This window comes from Impatiens glandulifera, chromosome 1 (assembly GCF_907164915.1).
Source record: "Impatiens glandulifera chromosome 1, dImpGla2.1, whole genome shotgun sequence".
NCBI lineage: Eukaryota > Viridiplantae > Streptophyta > Magnoliopsida > Ericales > Balsaminaceae > Impatiens > Impatiens glandulifera.
In genome coordinates this window covers 43,852,508-43,871,417 of record NC_061862.1, presented here as the reverse complement: position 1 = coordinate 43,871,417, position 18,910 = coordinate 43,852,508, and the positions used below count along the sequence as shown (strand labels likewise).

Sequence of the window (18,910 nt, the reverse complement as noted above, 5' to 3'; positions counted from 1 at the left end):
TGAAACATTTAACACGTTTTTGACAAGTTTAACACTTTTTGGCATGTTCAACACATTTTTGGCATATATAGCACGTTTTGGCATGTTTAACACGTTTTTGGTATGTTGACACGTTTTTGCACGTTTGACATATTTTGGCACGTTTTGACATGTTTAACATGTTTTGGCCGTTTAACACACTTGTGACATATTTAACATTTGCGGTCCGTTTATTTTGTTTTTTACTTCGTCTAATATGTCTTTGACATTATTATATTTAACATAATTTGATTTGCTTGAAATTATTTTGATATTTTAATTATTAAATTAGCCGAAGAAAAAATATGTGAGATTAATATGGATTATTTAAATAATATTTAAATCATTTATACTAAATTAAGTCTTGAATATGGTAAACTCTGTTAATTTTTAAAAATAAATTAATTTATTAAAGAGTTTTAGAATAATAGTGATATGTTAGTTCTGTATGACTAGACTATAATTAATAAATATATTATTAATGAGTTTTAAAATTTTCAAGTATTTTTTATTTGACTGTAACAGAGATCAACATAGTAAAAATATATATATATATATATATTGGAGTTGGAAGATGGTTAATTTATATTGAATTGATAAGAGAGAATTAAATTAAATTTGAGTAATTTGGGTAACCTTAACCCAAGCCAACTCAAATTAAACACAATTCATACTCAACTCAACCCATACTCAACCCAACCCAAATTAATATTTTGGGTTTGAATTAGGGTTGGGGTTTGAATCAACCCAATATATCTCACCCCTTACTCAAAATCAATCTATGTTAAGAAAGAGCAATATAAATGCCACAAAACTTAATAATGGGTAAAGACTTTGTCAAGAACTCTTATAACAAATGTTATACCCCTAACAATTTTCCCTATGTATCTTCTTGTCATGATAGTAATATTAAGGTTTCTTAATAACATTTCAAATTTACATTAATTAAATTGTTTTGAGGAAGCAAGTAAACATCATAAAGGGAACATAGCCATGAAGTGTGAACTGAATGCTTTGGAAGCTAAGAATTAGTGATGTTACCTCTTGGGATGAAAATCAAAGGTTCTGATGTATTTTTAAAATCAATATTAATGTGAGTGTAACCATTGACAAATTTAAGACAAGGTTGATAGCTAAAGGGTATCACCAAAAACCAGTTATAGATTTTCATGATTCATCTCCCAAGTTGCAAAAAAACATAACTATTTGCATTCTCTTTGCATTGGCTGCATCTATTAATGGTTCATACATTAAGTCGATGTAAATAATGTTTTTCTCCACGGAAATCTCAATGAAGAAATCTAAATCGAGCCATCGGAGGCGGAGCAAGGATTTGAAAGCTACCCGGTCTAAATTGTTTTCAAAAATTATATCCGGGCTATTATCAACCAAACAATCAAAATAAAACAAATTTATTGTAGTTATTACACTTTAGTGACGGGAAATCATCAATAACGACAATATTTTACCATCGTTATTGTCAAATGCATAAAAAAAATTAGACTACCCGAGCTAAAGCCCATGTAAGGTTGAACATGGCTCCGCCCAGAGCCGGCCCCGAGGTTTGGGATGCCCTAGCCTCGGTAGAAAAAGTTGGATATACTTTTTGTTATCCTAAGTCTAGTTTTAAAAATTGATAAAAAAAAATTCATTTTTAGTGAGATTTAAACCCATAATCACATTGAAACTTTAAATGTATAACTTGAACCACTAAGCTACTACCATTTATGTTTAAAATTTCAATAAATATATCTAATTTTTTGATATTTTTAACAAATGGGCTGCCCTGGGGAGTGGGCTTCCCTAGCCCGAGGGCTTGTCAGGCTTACCCCAGGGTCGGCCTGGATCCGCCCCTGGGAGCCACCATAGCTGGGAGCCACCATAGGTACTTCAAATCAAAAGTTAGGGGTATGCAAACTATAAAAGAGTTTATATGGTCTAAAACATTTATCTAGAAACTGGAATATTGAACTTTCCAATTGTTTCGTTGAAATGGATTTTACACAATAAAAAAAATAATGGTCTCTTTATAAAATCAGTTAAAAAGTGAATCTATGCTTTGTTAGTTTTGTAAAACTTGGCAACCCTCTAAGAGACACTCAACTTGATCCTTGGGAATCATCTTTTTCATAAATTTACTAGTTTACAAAATTTCTTTAATATAGATAAGTTAATAACATTAACTTATTTAACACAATTTAATTATTAAAAAATAATTTTAAAAATAAAGGTGAATTTAAAACTTGATATCTACATTATTAACTCAAGTTATAATTAAAAACTTGAAAATAGAGCTAAGAGCTTCTAAATTTGGGTAAGAGACCAAAAATTTATCATGAACATATTAAATGTATCATTGAAATAAATTTGAACTAGTATGAAGATTTTATGTTAGAATATATGGGGAGTTTGTTCCTTATAAAGTGAGATTGAATTGTTGTGTTTTATCTATATTGAGTTCGGGTTGACATTGTTTTAAAAAATCAAAGTCGAGTGTAATCAATATTTATTTTTTCAAACAATTTCAAGAAACAATAATAGTAAATAGATCTCGCCCCTTCATTTGGTGCTTAGGAGAGTTTAGTTATGCTGAATTTAGGTATGTCACTCTTGTGATTAGTGTAGACAATATGTTTCATTACATGACTTTTCTTGAGTGTCGTGTGTATCCAATGGTTATAAATATGTTTTATAAATCATACACGGACCATTCAGTGATATTTTGAAATTTAAGGGCTCACATTTCCTTTTACTTTTACTACGTGTTAGCTTGAAAAAGAAGAAGTGAGTTTCTTTACTATTTTACTTTATTGATTGTATTGAGGAAGTTTGTATTTTATTTTTTGATTTGTCATAGAATAATGTACTATTATTTTAAACTTTATTTTATTATAAAGTTAAAAATTAAAATAATTCTTTTTATTAGATATAAAACTGTATGATTATTTTTTTTTACATTTAAGATTAGTGTAAAATTTTAATTTTTTTATTAAAAAAAACTCATTTAAACATATGTATATATACATTTATAAACTAATAAAAGTTCATTTGAACTTATCTATTATTAAAAAAAAATTAAATATTCATTATATTTCTTTCTTTCTTCTTTCTTTATCGATTATATTTCATTCTATTCATCTTTTTTCTTCTATTAGTTTTGTTATATTATAATGCGGTTATATTTTAATAAGTTTTCTAATTTTACAAAAATTAACATTTAATTTTGTGAATTTTGTTCTACTTATAATTTTTTTATGGAAGATTTCTTTTTTGTGTTTTTTAATATAAAAAAACTAAAATTAATAATTCTTTTATTTAATCTTTAATTCAGGATTTATAATTTTTAACAGAAATAATATTAAAATAAACATTAAATTACTTTATACATTAAAATATTAAAATATTGATCTCCAAATAATTTTAAAATAATTTATGTTATATAAAAAAAGATTAAAAAATAGTAAAAGGAAATTAAATTAATTAAATATCAAATACATATAAAAAAGAAATAAATAAAAAAAAGTAAATTGATTAATTAATTAATAAAAAAATAAGGAGAAAGAAAAAATAAATATCTAATTAATAAATTTAATTTTTTTTTAAAAAATTAACTCATTTTAATTGTATATACGATTAGCTAGTTTTACAAATTCATAAGTTGAAATAATTTTTTATTTTTACTTTTTTTTTTAAATAATTAACTATAAACAAATAAAAAATTATAATAGGATTATTTCCTAAACAAATAAGAAACTATAATAGGATTATTTCCTAAACAAATAAGAAACTATAACTATTTGATTTTATTAGAGGATCTTTATTTTACTTTTTTTTTTTTTAAATAATTAATTATAAACAAATAAGAAATTATACTAGGATTATTTCCTAAACAAATAAGAAGTTATATTAGGATTATTTCCTAAACAAATAAGAAACTATAACTATTTGATTTTATTCGAGGATTTTTATTATACTTTTTTTTTAAAATAACTAATTATAAACAAATAAGAAATTATACTAGGATTATTTCCTAAACAAATAAGAAGTTATACTAGGATTATTTCCTAAACAAATAAGAAACTATAATAAGATTATTTCCTATTTGATTTTATTCAAGCTTCGATGGATCTATTTGGGATTTTAGAGGGAGATTTTCATCCCCTATCTATATAAACTCGTAAACCAAACAGATCCGTCTATAATATACTATCATCCTCTTCTTTCAAATCTGCTAGGGTTCTTAATCGATAGAGACGATAAACGATAATTTTAGATCTGAAGGATCAAATTCTGTATTCTCCAAATCAAGAAGAAGAAGCTTCATCCTCCCGATCAGCATTCCAAGGAAGAAGACATCCCCGCGATGAAGAGGTCCAGAGACGAATACTCAGAGAATCGAACAACATATGATGGAATTTTATATCTCAGGGATGTCGAGTTCGTATTTCAAGATAATAAAGCAATATATGAACAGTTTCTTGATGTCATTACCGAATTCAAGACTCAGAGAAGTAACATAACTGCAGTTATAGCTAGAGTCAAAGATTTGTTTACAGGACATCGCGACCTAATTCTAGGGTTTAATACATTCTTGCCCAGAGGATATCAAATCACTCTCCCGCCCGAGGACGAACCAGTGCCGATGAATACGCTTGTTGAATTAGAAGCAGACACTCTTCCCTTTGGTTCTTCTGGTAGTAATAATTCTATTTCCCACCGTGAGGATGGAAGCTTACCAATTCCCACTATGAACCATATGCACGTTGACAGGATGCCCAGTCTTCTGCATATTGTCAATCAACATTTTGAGCAGGGAAGGCGCAGTGAAAGATTAAAGAAGAAAAGGGAGGAAAGTGGCTTGTGGGATCATTATGCTGACACACATTTTGAGCAAGGTGAAACTTCTTACGCAAATCAACCTAGGAGGAGAGAACACGCAGATAATTATGGAACTGGCAAGGGTTCATCGTCGTCTTCTGATCAGATGAATGAATTGAAAAGCATTTACAGCAAAGAGTTTGCCTTGTGTGAAAAGATCAAAGATAGATTATGTCCTACTGATGGTTACCAGGACTTTTTGAAGTTCCTTTACACATATAGTAGAGGAGTAATCACACAATCCGAGTTGAAAAATCTGGTTAGTGATTTACTTGGTGCACATCCTGACCTTATAGATGGCTTTAATGAGTTCCTAGCTCACTGTGATAGAGATATAGATCAGGATGGTGAACCAGATGATAAGGACAATGGTAGAAATGTTGAAAATAGAGAAAGGGATCAATCTGACAATAAAGATGTAACCGGCCAAAAGATATACTTGTCCAACAATGATAAGTATATAGGAAAGCCCATTCATGAGCTAGATCTCTCCAACTGTGAGAGTATCACTCCAAGCTACCGTCTTCTGCCTAAGGATTACCCAATTCCTTTGTGTAGTTATAGGACACAAATTGGTAATGAAGTATTAAATGATCATTGGGTTTCTGTTTCTTCAGGAAGTAGTGATGATTACTCTTCCAAGGACATGTGCCAAAATCCGTATGAAGAAATCTTGTTTCGATGTGAAGATGATAGGTTTGAAATGGATCTGTTACTGGTGTCTGTGAATTCCACAATTTTGCTTGTTGAAGATCTTTTAGAGAAAATCAATGGCAATGCCATTACAGCAGATTGTCCTTTTGGCGTGGAAGAGCATTTTACAGCTCTGGATCAAAGGTGCGTTGAACGAATATATGGCGTCCATGGTCTTGATTTCATGGATGTATTGAAGAAGAATGCACATCTTGCTTTGCCAGTTCTATTAACACGCTTGAAGCAGAAACAAGAGGAGTGGACTCGATGCCGTGTTGAATTTAACAAAGTTTGGACTGAAAGCTTTGCTATGAATTATTATGAAGCACTTGATCATCGTAATGCTTACTTCAAGCAGCAAGACTCTAGGAATTTGAGCGAAAAAGTCTCGTTGATTGAGAACAAAGAGATCAGAGACACAAACGAAACAGACGGATGATGATCTATTGATTGCGGTTTCTGCTCGAAATAAGACATCTCGACCTCATATGGAGTTTGAATGATCTGATTTGGGCATCCATGAAGATATATATATATCAGCTTGTCAATTATCTGAGCATATTCTGAAAAAGCATGTTTCTCCAGCCTCGTGTGGCAAAGACAGTGAGTAGAGTAGAGTGGTTTCATGGACTTCTTATTGGTTTATAGTCTGCATCTCTTGCTGCAGTTGTTGCCCCTGCACCATGATTCATATTTATATATTTTTTTAGATTGATGTAAGTTGATTCTTGTCATTTCTTTGAGTATTGATAATATAAATAGAGTAATTTGCTTTGCCAAATGTACATTTGTTTGACCTTTTTATTTTCTTTCATGTTATACTTCTTTTGTTTGATCATCAATACAAAGCAATACATCAAGAGTCAAATCTTGGCTGCATTTTGGGCAGCAAAAAAGGGCAAGTTTTTGTCAAAGATATTTTTCTTCAATCTCCAAAGTTATATTTCATTCATATCAAATCAGAATTGTGATATCCTAATAGTTGAGATTACAAACCTAATTTGTAATTCAAAAGTGAATTCTTTTCAAGATTTTGCAATAGTATGACCAAAATTATTTCTACCTTTTTTGGCAAAAGTAAAAATAAAATTCACTCTATTTTGAGACAAAGCTGAATATTTTAGATAAGCTTTTGAATTTGCCAAGTGCAACATAAATTTATCACATGTGAATTATATTCAAAAACAATGTTTTGGAAGCCCATATTAGATGTCAATTGTCATTCCTTAGATAAATAAGTTGGAGTAATCCCATCTTCCTCCACATATCCGACCACCTTTTATCATCTCTAGTCACAACCCACTAAAATTCCATTCTAAAAAGTTCAACGGATAAAAACATAGCAATCACATGGTGAAGTACCATAAAAAAAAATGGGGGGAGGACTGAAAATTAAGAAGGTGTAAATATTATCTAACAGAGTTATGATTGGAGGTGATCATCGGTTCATTTATTAAGATATTCGAATTTTTCAATTTGGGTTCTTTTCAACTTTTTTTTTTTTTTTTGTAAGTTAATTCAAAAAACGAACCGAATATTAAAATTCGAATTCGGTTTATTCTATTTCGGTCAAATACTTGGTTCAAATCAAATATTTAACACCCTACACAATTGTACTCTTTATTATAATAATTGCACATCTAAATTTTTTTTATCTTCAATATTAACAAATTTTAGGAATTGACCTAATTTAATATATAATAAAATATGTAATTATTTAATTATATATAATAAAATAAATAATTAAAATAAATTCGGTTTTAGGTTTGGTTTTCGAGTTTAAATTCCAATTCAATTCGAAAACTATATTTGAATTCGAATTGGTGTAAAATTCGATTCGAAAACAAAAAACAAAATTTAACTTCGATTTTTCGAATTCGGTCGGATATTCGATTTAAATGAACATACCTAGTTGTGATATCTTCGGAAAACCATCTAATACTAAATTATAATAATTGAAAACCATATACAAAACAATTCAAAAAGGGTATATTTAAGATTATTTATCACGTAAAATACATTAAAATATTTTTATTTATTCTTATTAACATTTTTAAATATGAATTAAATATAAATATTAGTTATTATTAATCAAAATAATTCATCTTTTTATAAAAAGAAAAACAAATTATTTCATAAACAACCATTTAAATCAAACAAACTTCATTTAAAAAAAACATGTATAAAAATTGTTTAAGAGCTAATTTATGATTTTGTCGAATTTTTTTTAATCCAAATTTTCATTCTTTTTGCACCAGCTGACGGTGGCGTTCAAAGTAGAGGACGAGCGAAAGATAAAGAGTACGAACCTCTGCCCAAAACCCTTAAATTTGTCGACCACTTCTGCTACATTTGTAATAGGTTTGCTTTTCAGGACCTTAAACATTATCGTGCTTCTTCATGCCCTTCAACTTCTTAATCTCCATTATTCTGTCGTCATTTAACCAGCATCATTTGACCTGAGGTCCGTTTTCTAGGGTTTCAACGGACGGGAAGCGCTTCTGGATGACAAGATCGCGTTTTTGGCTTTATTCTATTGGTCGCGTGAAATCCATTGAGTTGGGTTTTATTTTAAAGATTGTTCATTCTATTCAGTGATTTTCATCACTCGGGTATTGTGTCGTTGATCAATTAGAGGCATCGGTTAGCTGTTTTCTTTTACAGTTGGAGCTGTTATGAACTGTTGGAGATTAATCTAGAAGTTGGTGAATTCTATTTTAGATATGAGAAATCGGTCAATGGTGTATTGAATTATAAAGTATTAGTTGGTTTCTAGAGGCTTTTGGAATTAGTTTAGTTCTAAAACTATAGAGAGAAAATTTTACAGTGAATGTTACCTTTGAGAATGGACTATGCACGAGAAACTGGAAGAGGAGTTGGGATACCTATAGTCCCAATCCGATTTGTATGGCCTTATGGTGGAAAGAACGTGTCCCTTTGCGGTTCATTTACCGGGTGAGTCAAATGATTTTATCCTTTGATATAGATACCATTTACAGGAAGTTTTATGCGATACGAATAGATTCTAAATTACTGAAATCGCTTTTGTTTAAGGTGGTCGGGCCACTACCAGATGATTCCAGCTGAAGGGTGTCCGTCAGTGTTTCAGACAATTTGCAACTTGGCTCCTGGTTATCACGAGGTCTGTTTATTCTAGCTTTCTTCAATTCCATTCAGGCATGCCATTCTTCAATACAGTTTGTTCTTTGTTTTAAGATTATTTGAGAGTTTTTTTGATTTTGGGATTTTGGATTATATAATGTTATGGGTTAGAGATTATTTGGAGAATCCAAAATAAACCAAACCAATCAACCCCTAAGAGCTCATCTGATCTTTCATTAAGTTTTGTATCTAGGTAAGTTAACCAATGAGATAGAATTAGCTTATTTGAAATCATCCATTTCCCTAATTTTTAATCAAATCTCTTAATATACAGTCTTTCTGTATATGTAGTTGCTGTTTCTCAAAATTGAAATTAAAGTACTCGTCATATGAAAATTGAACTTGACTTTAGGTGATTCTTACTCAGTTCCAAATAGTCTCGGTCTGTAGTTGTACCATGAAGTGACTATCCCTAAGCCTATTGGTGTCAATTGTATTCTTTTCTTCTCACATGTGTCCTTGGTTTGATATGTATATGTCAACCTCAATTGTTACTGTTGGTCTTGAGCTGAAGATATTAATTCTTACAATTTTATTCATTTATCTGATGTTCGACTTATTGCATTTGAGCTGCTTTTGATGTATTACATGTTTGGGCTGTATTTGTGGAGTGATGTTCTTTGACGTCACATGGTTTCTGGTGATTATGAGGCTGATAAAATGGATTCTAAGTTAAACAATTTCTTCATTACTTTAGTTCAGGCTAAGAGTTTGAATCAGGTCTTTGTCAGGTAATGTCTTGCTTGATCTGTTTATGATGGCAAAGATTAAGAGGCACTAATTTGTGTCTCTTTTGACAAGCTGATCTCACTGCACATGTATGCAGGAGTTCTTAGAGGGTAATTTATTCTCTAACAGTATTGGGGCATGTTTGATGTGGTTTATATGGATTAAATTCAAATCAACCAACATCCCATCATTAATCACCTTTTTTCATCAAATCAACTTAATACAAAAAAACCCTTATTTATTCTTTTTAAAATACTAAATACTAAGGATATTTTGGTCATTTGACCCAAATAAACCACCTTTTCATCAAACAATATTATCTCGAAATATACCCAGAATCAAAGAACCTCTTGTTGTAGTCAAGCCCAAGAATATTTTTTTTATCAGGGTGATAGCTAACCTATTGAACTGGAGGACCGTGAAAAGATGAGGTACCACATGGTCTTTGATACACATTATCTTATACTGGCTAATCCAAAAGTTGGAGATTTCTTTGTTCACAGCTATTTGAATTTTGGGTCTCAACTTAGAATTAAAAGAAGTTGTTCTTTACACATCTGTTCTTACAATATCCTATTTCCTCTGTTCATCTGGATTCAGATTGTGTCCACACTTAATTTGGGTTTTTGTTGTCTACAGTATAAATTCTTTGTTGATGGAGAATGGCGCTATGATGATCGGCAGCCTTATGCTAGTGGGAACTATGGGACAGTAAACACTCTCTTGTTGGCTAGGGATTCTGATTATGTTACTACCAATCAAATGAATTCTGGTTCTAGCATGGATGTGGATAATGAAGCCTTTCGGCGTTTGGTATCTAACTGCAAAATTTTCATTTCTTGTTTGATTAATTTGGTGGTTTTGTGCATTCATTTTTCTTTCCCATCACTTGTTGATTTTAAAAACATGCTAGTATTTTTTTAAAGAAAAACTCCACTAAAAACTACAGTGAAAATACTAAGATCGTGTTGATTATGTTTCCCTAAGCAGGGACATGTATTTTATGTCAAGGGAACAAATATTTTTTCCATTAACATTACTGAAATTACATATTATATAAAAGAATTTAAATGTGTGGCATGCCATGATCCGATGTCCAAAATTTGTGATTCTTAGGCCTATATTTTGAGAGTTTGTCAATAGCCACCATCTATGTATTAAGAGGTGCTAATAGAATGTTGAAAATGCCAAACAGGACAGATAACTGCTATGCATATCTAATGTTGAATTCTGATTTGATCAATCAGCAAAATGGATGAATTTCCCTAAACACCTTTCAGTCATGAATGGTAGTTGTCTAATGTAGATCCTTATAGGGTCAGTTGCTTTGACTCAAGTATGAAGTAAGTGCTTGTGGAATTAACATGATAGATTTTGGAAGCTTTAGAGTAGCTTGTCAACAAGTCAGATATGCAAATACAAATTTCACTAAAGCATAAACAAACAATATACGGTACTTAGTTTTCTAGTTGTATGTCTGTTTATGTATCAACCAAGAAAACGGCAAGACATTTTTTTTTTCTCTATATGGAATTTATACACTTGGATACTGAGGCTTGGCTTATTTGACAGATAGAAGATCTCTTTACTCATCATATACAATCCTGAAATGCCATGTCAAATTATTCATTAAAATTGTTTAACTTGAATCATGTACTCTTTTTTGTAGAATGACGTGTATAAAATACAGGAAATAATGCTAGTCATACTACTGGACCACATTGCATTTGGAAAATAAATTGCAAATTGATTGCATATTTCTTTATGACCGGAAATTACTTAAATGTAGAGTCTTACTTATATATATATATATATATATATATATATATATATTTGCTTTGGAAATGATGATATGGATTTTACTTGCATCGTTTCTAAATATGTTATTCTCGTTTCTTTTGTAAGTTCTAATACAGCTTTATTCTTGGTAACGTAATAATACACGATGAACTATTTATATATCTACTTCTTCCACCCTTTTAGTTGTAACATATGACTAAATTTTTAATCCGCTAAGAGTCACGCTTAAGAGACCAAGGGTCTCAGGTTCGATTCCCACTAAGAACACCCTAAGTTGAACTGGGGGCATGACTGTGGGGTGTGTGCTAGTTTCATATATTATAAAAAACATATGACTAAATTTTCCACTTTTGTGTTTCTAATTAACATTTTATGAGTTAAACAATGCATCATCTTGATTACATGCCAAAAACGAGGACACTATAATTTCACAACAACCCACCAGGGTAGCTCAAGTGGAAAAAATCTTTACCTAAGAGGCTAAGATCTCAGGTTCGATTCCCTGTAAGAACCTTTGATTAAGAGGGTGTCATGGTTGTGGGTTGTCGTGCTAGCCTCCTTCGGGGAATAAAAAAATGACAACAATAATTATGAAATCTATCGTAGAGTTACCTATTGATCTTTAGATATTAAATAAACAATGGACCGTACTAATCTAGTCCATTCTGTTCTACTTATAATTCTTACCGACCATTATCACCCCTTTATGATCCACTCTGTTGAGAAAATAAATCCTTGAAAGAATGATCTTTGACAAATTCATCTTACATTATCATTCCTTAATTGGCATAGCTTGGGGATAATCTTCTGTTAAAATGGAAACTAAAAGGTCTACTCTTAGAGAATTGTTTCTAAATAAACAAGAAGTTATATGAGTTTCCTTATATTCACATGGAAGAATGATATACTCTGATTGGACATCCTTCATTATAAAAAATATGGAAGAAAGCCTTATTTAGTAAATGAAGCAATGAATTGTTTGGGCATCTAGAAATCTTTTCAATTTTCATATGTATATGGTACAATTAGACAAAATTGTTAGAAATTGTTGACCACGGGCTCAAATCCATGTGTTTAGAGTCTCTATTTGTTATTATTCTTATCTTATTTGTGTATGTTTATGAGACAATTCCGACTTGAGTATATCAAGGTACTTCGTGGAATCGGATAAGTCGTTCATAGTCTATTTGTTGACTTATTTTTGTATATAATTTTTGTCAATTTTGTGCGTGTTTGTTTTGCAGTTCAAATTTTGTCATTTCAATGTATTTTTTGTGTCAACTATAAATAAATTGTGGGCAATATATACTTGTTATTGTAAAGTAATTACTTTTTTTAGACATCATAAAAATATGGGAGATAATATACTTGAAAAGGAGAAGTATAAGTGAAACTATTTTCTGGCTATAATTTATGTATTTTGGAGATTGTACCGATGAATTTATCTGCCTCATATGCACATGTGCAGGTTAGGGTTACAGATGGTTCATTTCATGACAATATTCCTAGGATTTCAGAAGCTGATTTAGAATTCTCCCGCCTCCGAATATCTGATTTCTTGTCTTCGCATACCACTTATGAATTGCTTCCTGAGTCAGGCAAGGTTTGGCTGCTGTCCCTTCCTTCCTTCCTTCCTTCATTTCTTTACCTTCTTCTTAGATCGAGTAACTTGGAACTTCTTATCGTGTTAATCTATAAATCCTTCTTGTTCTCATATCTATAGACTTGATTTGCAGGTGATTGCTCTTGATATTGATTTACCCGTTAAACAAGCCTTTCATATCCTGCATGAACAGGTAAATTTGGTACATTGATGCTGGAACATATGGAAATTGTGCCAATTTAGTTGATAAACACTTGAGGTTTCTTAAGTTATGGGATTTTCCTCGTATATATTGGTTTGAAGCCATTAATTTTGATTAGTAACAGGGAGGCTATCATATATTTGCCTTTATTTTTCTACTCAGTTTTGTATTTCCTTGTTAATATAGAAAAAAAGGTTCCTTGATGTATCTCTCTATATTTCTGTATTGTACTCTGCTTTTATTGTTCTCACAATTGGAGTATGTACGGATATCTTCTTATGCATTTGTTTTGATAAGTTGAAAGGCTTATGTATTTTCCTTTTTATTTCTATACCAGGGAATTTCAGTGGCTCCTCTCTGGGATGTTTATAAAGGAAAGTTTGTTGGAGTTCTTAGTGCCTTGGATTTTATTTTGATCACAAAAGAGGTGTGTCAGGAATTTACACTCTTAATCTCCTTCCCATCATTTCCTCGTCTTAGTTTTTTTTAGATTAAGAAATTCTGGTGCAAGTAAAAATAAATCTTTGTTTGGTAAATTTATTTTGCAGCTTGGTAGGCATGAATCCAATCTGTCTGAGGAGGAACTTGAGACATACACTATATCTTCATGGAAAGAAGCAAAATCGTACTCAAACAGACATGTTGATGGCAGTGGAAGACCGTTAGAAAGGCAACTCATTCATGTGAGTATTTTATTTACCAGTGAAATTGTGTTAACGAAAAGCTTCCAACCTTAATTGACTTGGTCAAATATAGATGATCAGATTTTCACTGAAACAAACACAAGCAATCACATAAAGTGTTCACCTTTAGAAACTAGAGCTGATTAGATGCCACTAATTTCTATGACAAAAGCTGATGTCATACATGCTTGTTTTAGCTCTATCTCGCTTGAGCGTGGTTCTTTCATGTAGACTCTCAGAAAATCGGATTCTTAATGCACTTTCCATGGTTAGCAGGCTGGTCCGGATGAGAATTTGAAGAATGTTGCCTTAAAGATTATGCGTAGTGGAGTATCTACTGTCCCTATTATTCATTCATCCTCCGGAGATGGCTCAAATCCCCAACTATTACATCTTAGCTCACTTTCAGGAATCCTAAAATGTAAGAGAATCATCTTGGGTTTGTTTGATCTGGATTTATTTTGAAATAAACTATTTTTCTTTTGTAAATATTGTTGGAAAAGTGGTTGATTTGGATCAAAAGACCAAAATATTGTTAGTGACTTAATATTTCAAATGTTATACAGAATAAATTAAAGTGTATTTTGGTATTTTAATTGATGATTTGATGTAAGGAGTAAGTGATGTTGGGATATTGGTTTATTCCAAATAATCCATGTCAAACTTACAAGGCCTAGTTATTCTGATGACTTTTATTTTTATTTTTTTAGACAGGACTTGTACTTTTCTTCTCGTTTTGAGACAGGACTTGTGTTTTTCTTATTCTTTTTTGAGACAGGATTTTTGTTTTTCTTCTCATTTTGAAACATGACTTGTGTTTTTCTTATTCTTTTTTGAGACAGGACTTCAAGTTTTTCTTCTTTTTTTGAGACAGGATTTTTGTTTTTGTTTTTTTATACTAATCAAGGGTTTCCTAATTTCAGGTATTTGTAGGTATTTCAGACATTCTTCTGCTTTATTACCTATACTCCAGTTACCAGTTGGTACAATTCCTTTGGGCACTTGGGTTCCAAAAATTGGAGAACAGTGTGGACGGCCATTAGCTATGTTGAGAGCATCGGCTTCTCTTGGTTCTGCTTTAGATTTGTTAGTTCAAGGTAATCTTCATTGTGGATGATTGTGAAGTTTCTAAGATTTCTTCCCAACAAGATCTAAGCAAACCTTATTTTACTATTCCGTGTTCAGGTTTTACTTCAAATTGAACTTTCATAATTTGTGTTGAACTTGAACTATGAGGCCGAGGTCTCTTGTTCGATTATCACTGAAAGCACTTTGATTGAAATGGGAGGTCATGATGGTTGGGTGTTGTGCTAGCCTAGCCTCCTTCATAGGAAAAAAAACTTGGTCTAAAAATAAAAAATATATTGTTGAACTTAGTTAAAGGATTCTCTAAAATTCCTTCAACTACTCTTTTACTGCATTAGTTGACCTGCCTGTTTTATCAATTACTTTGGCTATGAATTAATAAACAACGGTCATGCCACGTGTTCAAAACTTGTATAAACATTGGGTATTATTTTGAACATTTAAAAAGAAAAACCTCATATATATTTACATTTATATATATATATATATATATATATATATATATATATCTATATATATATAGATATATCTATATATCTATATATATCTTCCCATTTCCTCACTTGTTTTTACCTTTTTTGTAGCTGGAGTTAGTTCCATTCCAATTGTTGACGACAATGACTCATTGTTGGACATATATAGTCGAAGGTAAGATCGTATTTATATTCATCCACCATATTTGTGGTATGAACATATCTATTTTCTATGCCATGATTAAAAGAATGCTTTTTGTCTTCTTCTTCTAGTGATATTACAGCTTTGGCAAAAGAAAAAGTGTATACCCACATTAATCTCGAGGAGATGACAGTTAATCAAGTAAGTTATAGCCCCCTTTTTCACTTTCAACTATTTTCTCATTTGTTATGTTGGCGTATCCGAATTAGATCACCCCATAACCCAACACACTTTTATTACCAAAATGAAAATGTACATGTTTGTTAAATTGAGGATGTGATCTGAATCACTAACCAAGCACACTACAAATGAAAATATCTGTTTTCTTTTTTCAAATTGTGAGGGATCTTATCACCAATATAATTTTACTTAAAACACAGTTTATTGATTTTTATTGGTTTGTGAAGTTGTGTTACTATGAAGTCATTTAGACCTTGTTTCATGTGGGTTATTTGAGATTAATTTCAAATAACTCATCATTCAAATCATCTATCTAATACCCTTTATTTAATATATATATATACCTACCCAAATAACCATAGAAGCTTGTTTGATCTTGGGTTATTTGGACATTTTTCAAAATAATCCCTTATCCCATCATCAATCAAATCCTTTCAATCGTCAATAAAAATACCAAACTATCCTTACTTTATTTTTTTTATTAATTTAAATATTGAATACAAAGATATTTTAGTAGTTTAATCCAAATAATCGACTTTTTCATCAAACAAGGTGTTGATTTCAAATAACCCCAGATCAAACTAAGCTCTAAATAACTTGATTTTCAACAGTTTACATGAAACAAGGTTATTTAAATAATCCTTAATCTAACTATAAGGCCTTATGTTTCTTTCGGTTGAACACACAGGCCTTGCAGCTGAGCCAAGATTCATCTTCACCTAGCTTCAGCAGTCAAAGATGTCACATGTGTTTGCGTTCTGATCCACTTCATCATGTGATGGAGCGGTTGGCAAAACCAGGCGTTCGAAGGCTTATTGTTGTGGAGGCTGGAAGTAAACATGTAGAAGGTATCATAACATTGAGCGACGTATTCAGATTTATACTTGCCTAGTTGGAGCAGCAACGGGTGTTGAAAACATTGTTATTGTTGTTGGTGTACCTTGTGAAGGAAGGAGAAGAAGATGACGGCGTTTTCCCCCTCCTATCGAGGATGTGTTATTAAATATTAAATTTTCTTATTTATCAATTGAATTTTGCCTCCTGCTTTTTAGGCCTGATCTGTTAGGCAGAAGAAAGAAGGGAAGAGGTGGAAGGTTGGGATACTTTAACCCATATCTGTTTTTATCTTTTTAACCCCCCTTCCCTCATGTTTAAATGTTCTGCAACCATTTCAATGCTACCACTGGTGGAAGTAATTGGAGGTCATTTCTGTACTTTTTATATTATAAATCTTCAGGTGAAAATTGTCTCAAAGAAGCACAAAGTTTCATTCAATGAAAACAAGGGAAGACATTCTTCTTTTGCATGATTTATGTTTTTGCCTATCATTCTTTCTTTTCTTTCTGTAATTTTTTGGGGTCCAGAAGTGGGAATGGAAACGTAATTATTTTTGCAATTTCTTGTGTTGTTATTTGATGGTTTTATTGCAGAAACTAAAGTAACAAAATCCGTGTGGCTTTCTAAAGTGATGGACCTTATAACATTTTTAAAATCTCTACGAAACATGTCTCTTGAAGATTTTGTTATTTTCAACATTTCCAGTTAACTCAATGAATATCTTTTAAACAATGTTTAGAAGTCTACAAGATTTTTTTTGACTGAGGGGCCATAGAATTCTACAAGAATTGGTTAACCATGGAATTGATTTTTTAGGTAAGTAGGTAAGGATAACAAATTTAATTAGATTTCCTTTATAACTTGTTAAAGGGTTTTTGTTGTTCATCTTTAAATACTGATTTTGCAGTTTTTTAAGCAAATTATTGAACATATCTTCAATGTATCACTTACTATGTGTTACTTATGATTTTCTTCTCATGTGAATAAATTTTTGTATAACTTTTGCAATATGGTCTGATTGTAGTTACCAAAATATCTTATTTAGGTAAATTAATTTATTTTAATTTAAAAAGTAATGACCTAATCATTATTCCCAGTTTAACTTAACTATCTGTCTTTTAGAGACGAATATGGTTACTCAAACTATTTTAATTTAACTATATAAATATTCTTTACGTATTCTTTTGATCTAGCAAAAATTTTCTTATTTCTCCAAAATGTGTCAATGTTTGTTTTGGCATTTTCATTAAACTTTAACTTAACAATTGATCTCTTAGAGATGAATTTTGTCACTTAAACTATCATAATACTTTAATTTCTTTATTTTTTTTAAATGAAGTATATGAAAAAACACGACATTCTTGTCGTATTCTTTGTCGTATCAATTGATTTAGTCAAAAGTTTTTTTATTTCTCCCAAATGTGTCAATGTTTGTCTTGACCTTTTTAATAAACTTTAACTTAATCACGGATCTCTTATGGAGTAATTTGGTTACTAAAACTATCATAGTAAGTTAATTTCTTTATATACTATAATTGAACTATATAGAAGAACTTTGTATCATATGTCGTATTTTTTATTTAGCTTCTTGGCATTTTCATTAAACTTCAATTTAACCATTGAGCTCTTAAAGACAAATCTTTCCACTTAATCTATCATCATAAGTTGTTTTTTCTTTTAATTGAACTATACGGAAGAACATGATATTCTTGTATCCTTTGTTGTATCCTTGATCTAGCAAAATATTTTTTTTCTCCAAAAGGTGTTAATGTTTGTCTTGACCTTTTCAATAAATTTTAACTTAAATATTGGTCTCTTATTGTCACTATAATAAGTTAATTTTTTTATTTCTTTTAATTGAAGCTATATGAAAAACACGATATTCTTGTCGTAATATTTGATTTAACTAAAAAAATTCTTATTTCTCCAAAAGATGTTAATATTTATTTTGGCCTTTTCAATAAACTTCAACTTAACTATTGATATCTTAGAGACCAGGAACGGATCCAGAAATTATATTTAGTGTGGGTTTGAAAAATAAAATGAAGAAATTTTTTGAAATTAACTTTAAAAAATGAAAAAAAAAATGTAATTTAAGATAATTATAAATTTAAAAGTGTCACATACGATTAGGTAATTTACTAATATAACCTTCCTTAAAATTTTGTAAAATAAAACTTACACTCTTATAATACTTAAAGATATACCTTACATGAAAAATTGTAAAGGACAAACTCATGTATTAAAATAAAAATAAAATATGAAAGATAAAAATAAAAACAAAAACTTGTAACACTTTTAAATTTATAAATAAGTAAGTTATGTATTTATAACTAATAACAATAGAAATTATAAGATAAGAGT

The 18,910-nt window shown here is 30.5% G+C and overlaps 1 protein-coding gene and 1 pseudogene across 3 annotated transcripts; both read left to right on the top strand.

The window, feature by feature from the left end:
- Positions 1-4,381: 4,381 nt before the first annotated feature.
- LOC124926253 lies at positions 4,382-6,098 on the top strand (annotated as a pseudogene).
- A 1,723-nt stretch (positions 6,099-7,821) lies between these two features.
- On the top strand, positions 7,822-17,028 carry LOC124922713 (sucrose nonfermenting 4-like protein). 3 transcript variants are annotated; one of them, XM_047463428.1, is made up of 13 exons: positions 7,822-7,950; positions 8,067-8,544; positions 8,644-8,731; positions 10,120-10,293; positions 12,749-12,883; positions 13,017-13,076; positions 13,423-13,512; positions 13,634-13,768; positions 14,042-14,189; positions 14,692-14,865; positions 15,439-15,502; positions 15,601-15,670; positions 16,398-17,028. In XM_047463428.1, exons 2-13 carry the CDS (start codon positions 8,420-8,422, stop codon positions 16,599-16,601), a joined length of 1,467 nt encoding a protein of 488 aa, XP_047319384.1. In that variant the 5' UTR covers positions 7,822-7,950; positions 8,067-8,419; the 3' UTR covers positions 16,602-17,028. The 3 variants fall into 3 exon arrangements, with proteins under 3 accessions (XP_047319384.1, XP_047319386.1, XP_047319385.1); XM_047463429.1 differs by having other exon boundaries at positions 7,935-7,950; positions 8,038-8,544; XM_047463430.1 differs by having other exon boundaries at positions 7,855-8,544; positions 14,045-14,189.
- The last annotated feature ends 1,882 nt before the right edge of the window (positions 17,029-18,910 follow it).

Excerpts from the sequence above, each read along its gene's own strand:
- LOC124922713 (XM_047463428.1), top strand. The coding sequence starts at position 8,420 with ATGTTACCTTTGAGAATGGACTATGCACGAGAAACTGGAAGAGGAGTT. Across the intron at positions 10,294-12,748 it reads ATGAAGCCTTTCGGCGTTTG|GTTAGGGTTACAGATGGTTC; the intron begins GTATCTAACTGC and ends GCACATGTGCAG. Across the intron at positions 13,513-13,633 it reads TTATTTTGATCACAAAAGAG|CTTGGTAGGCATGAATCCAA; the intron begins GTGTGTCAGGAA and ends TTTATTTTGCAG.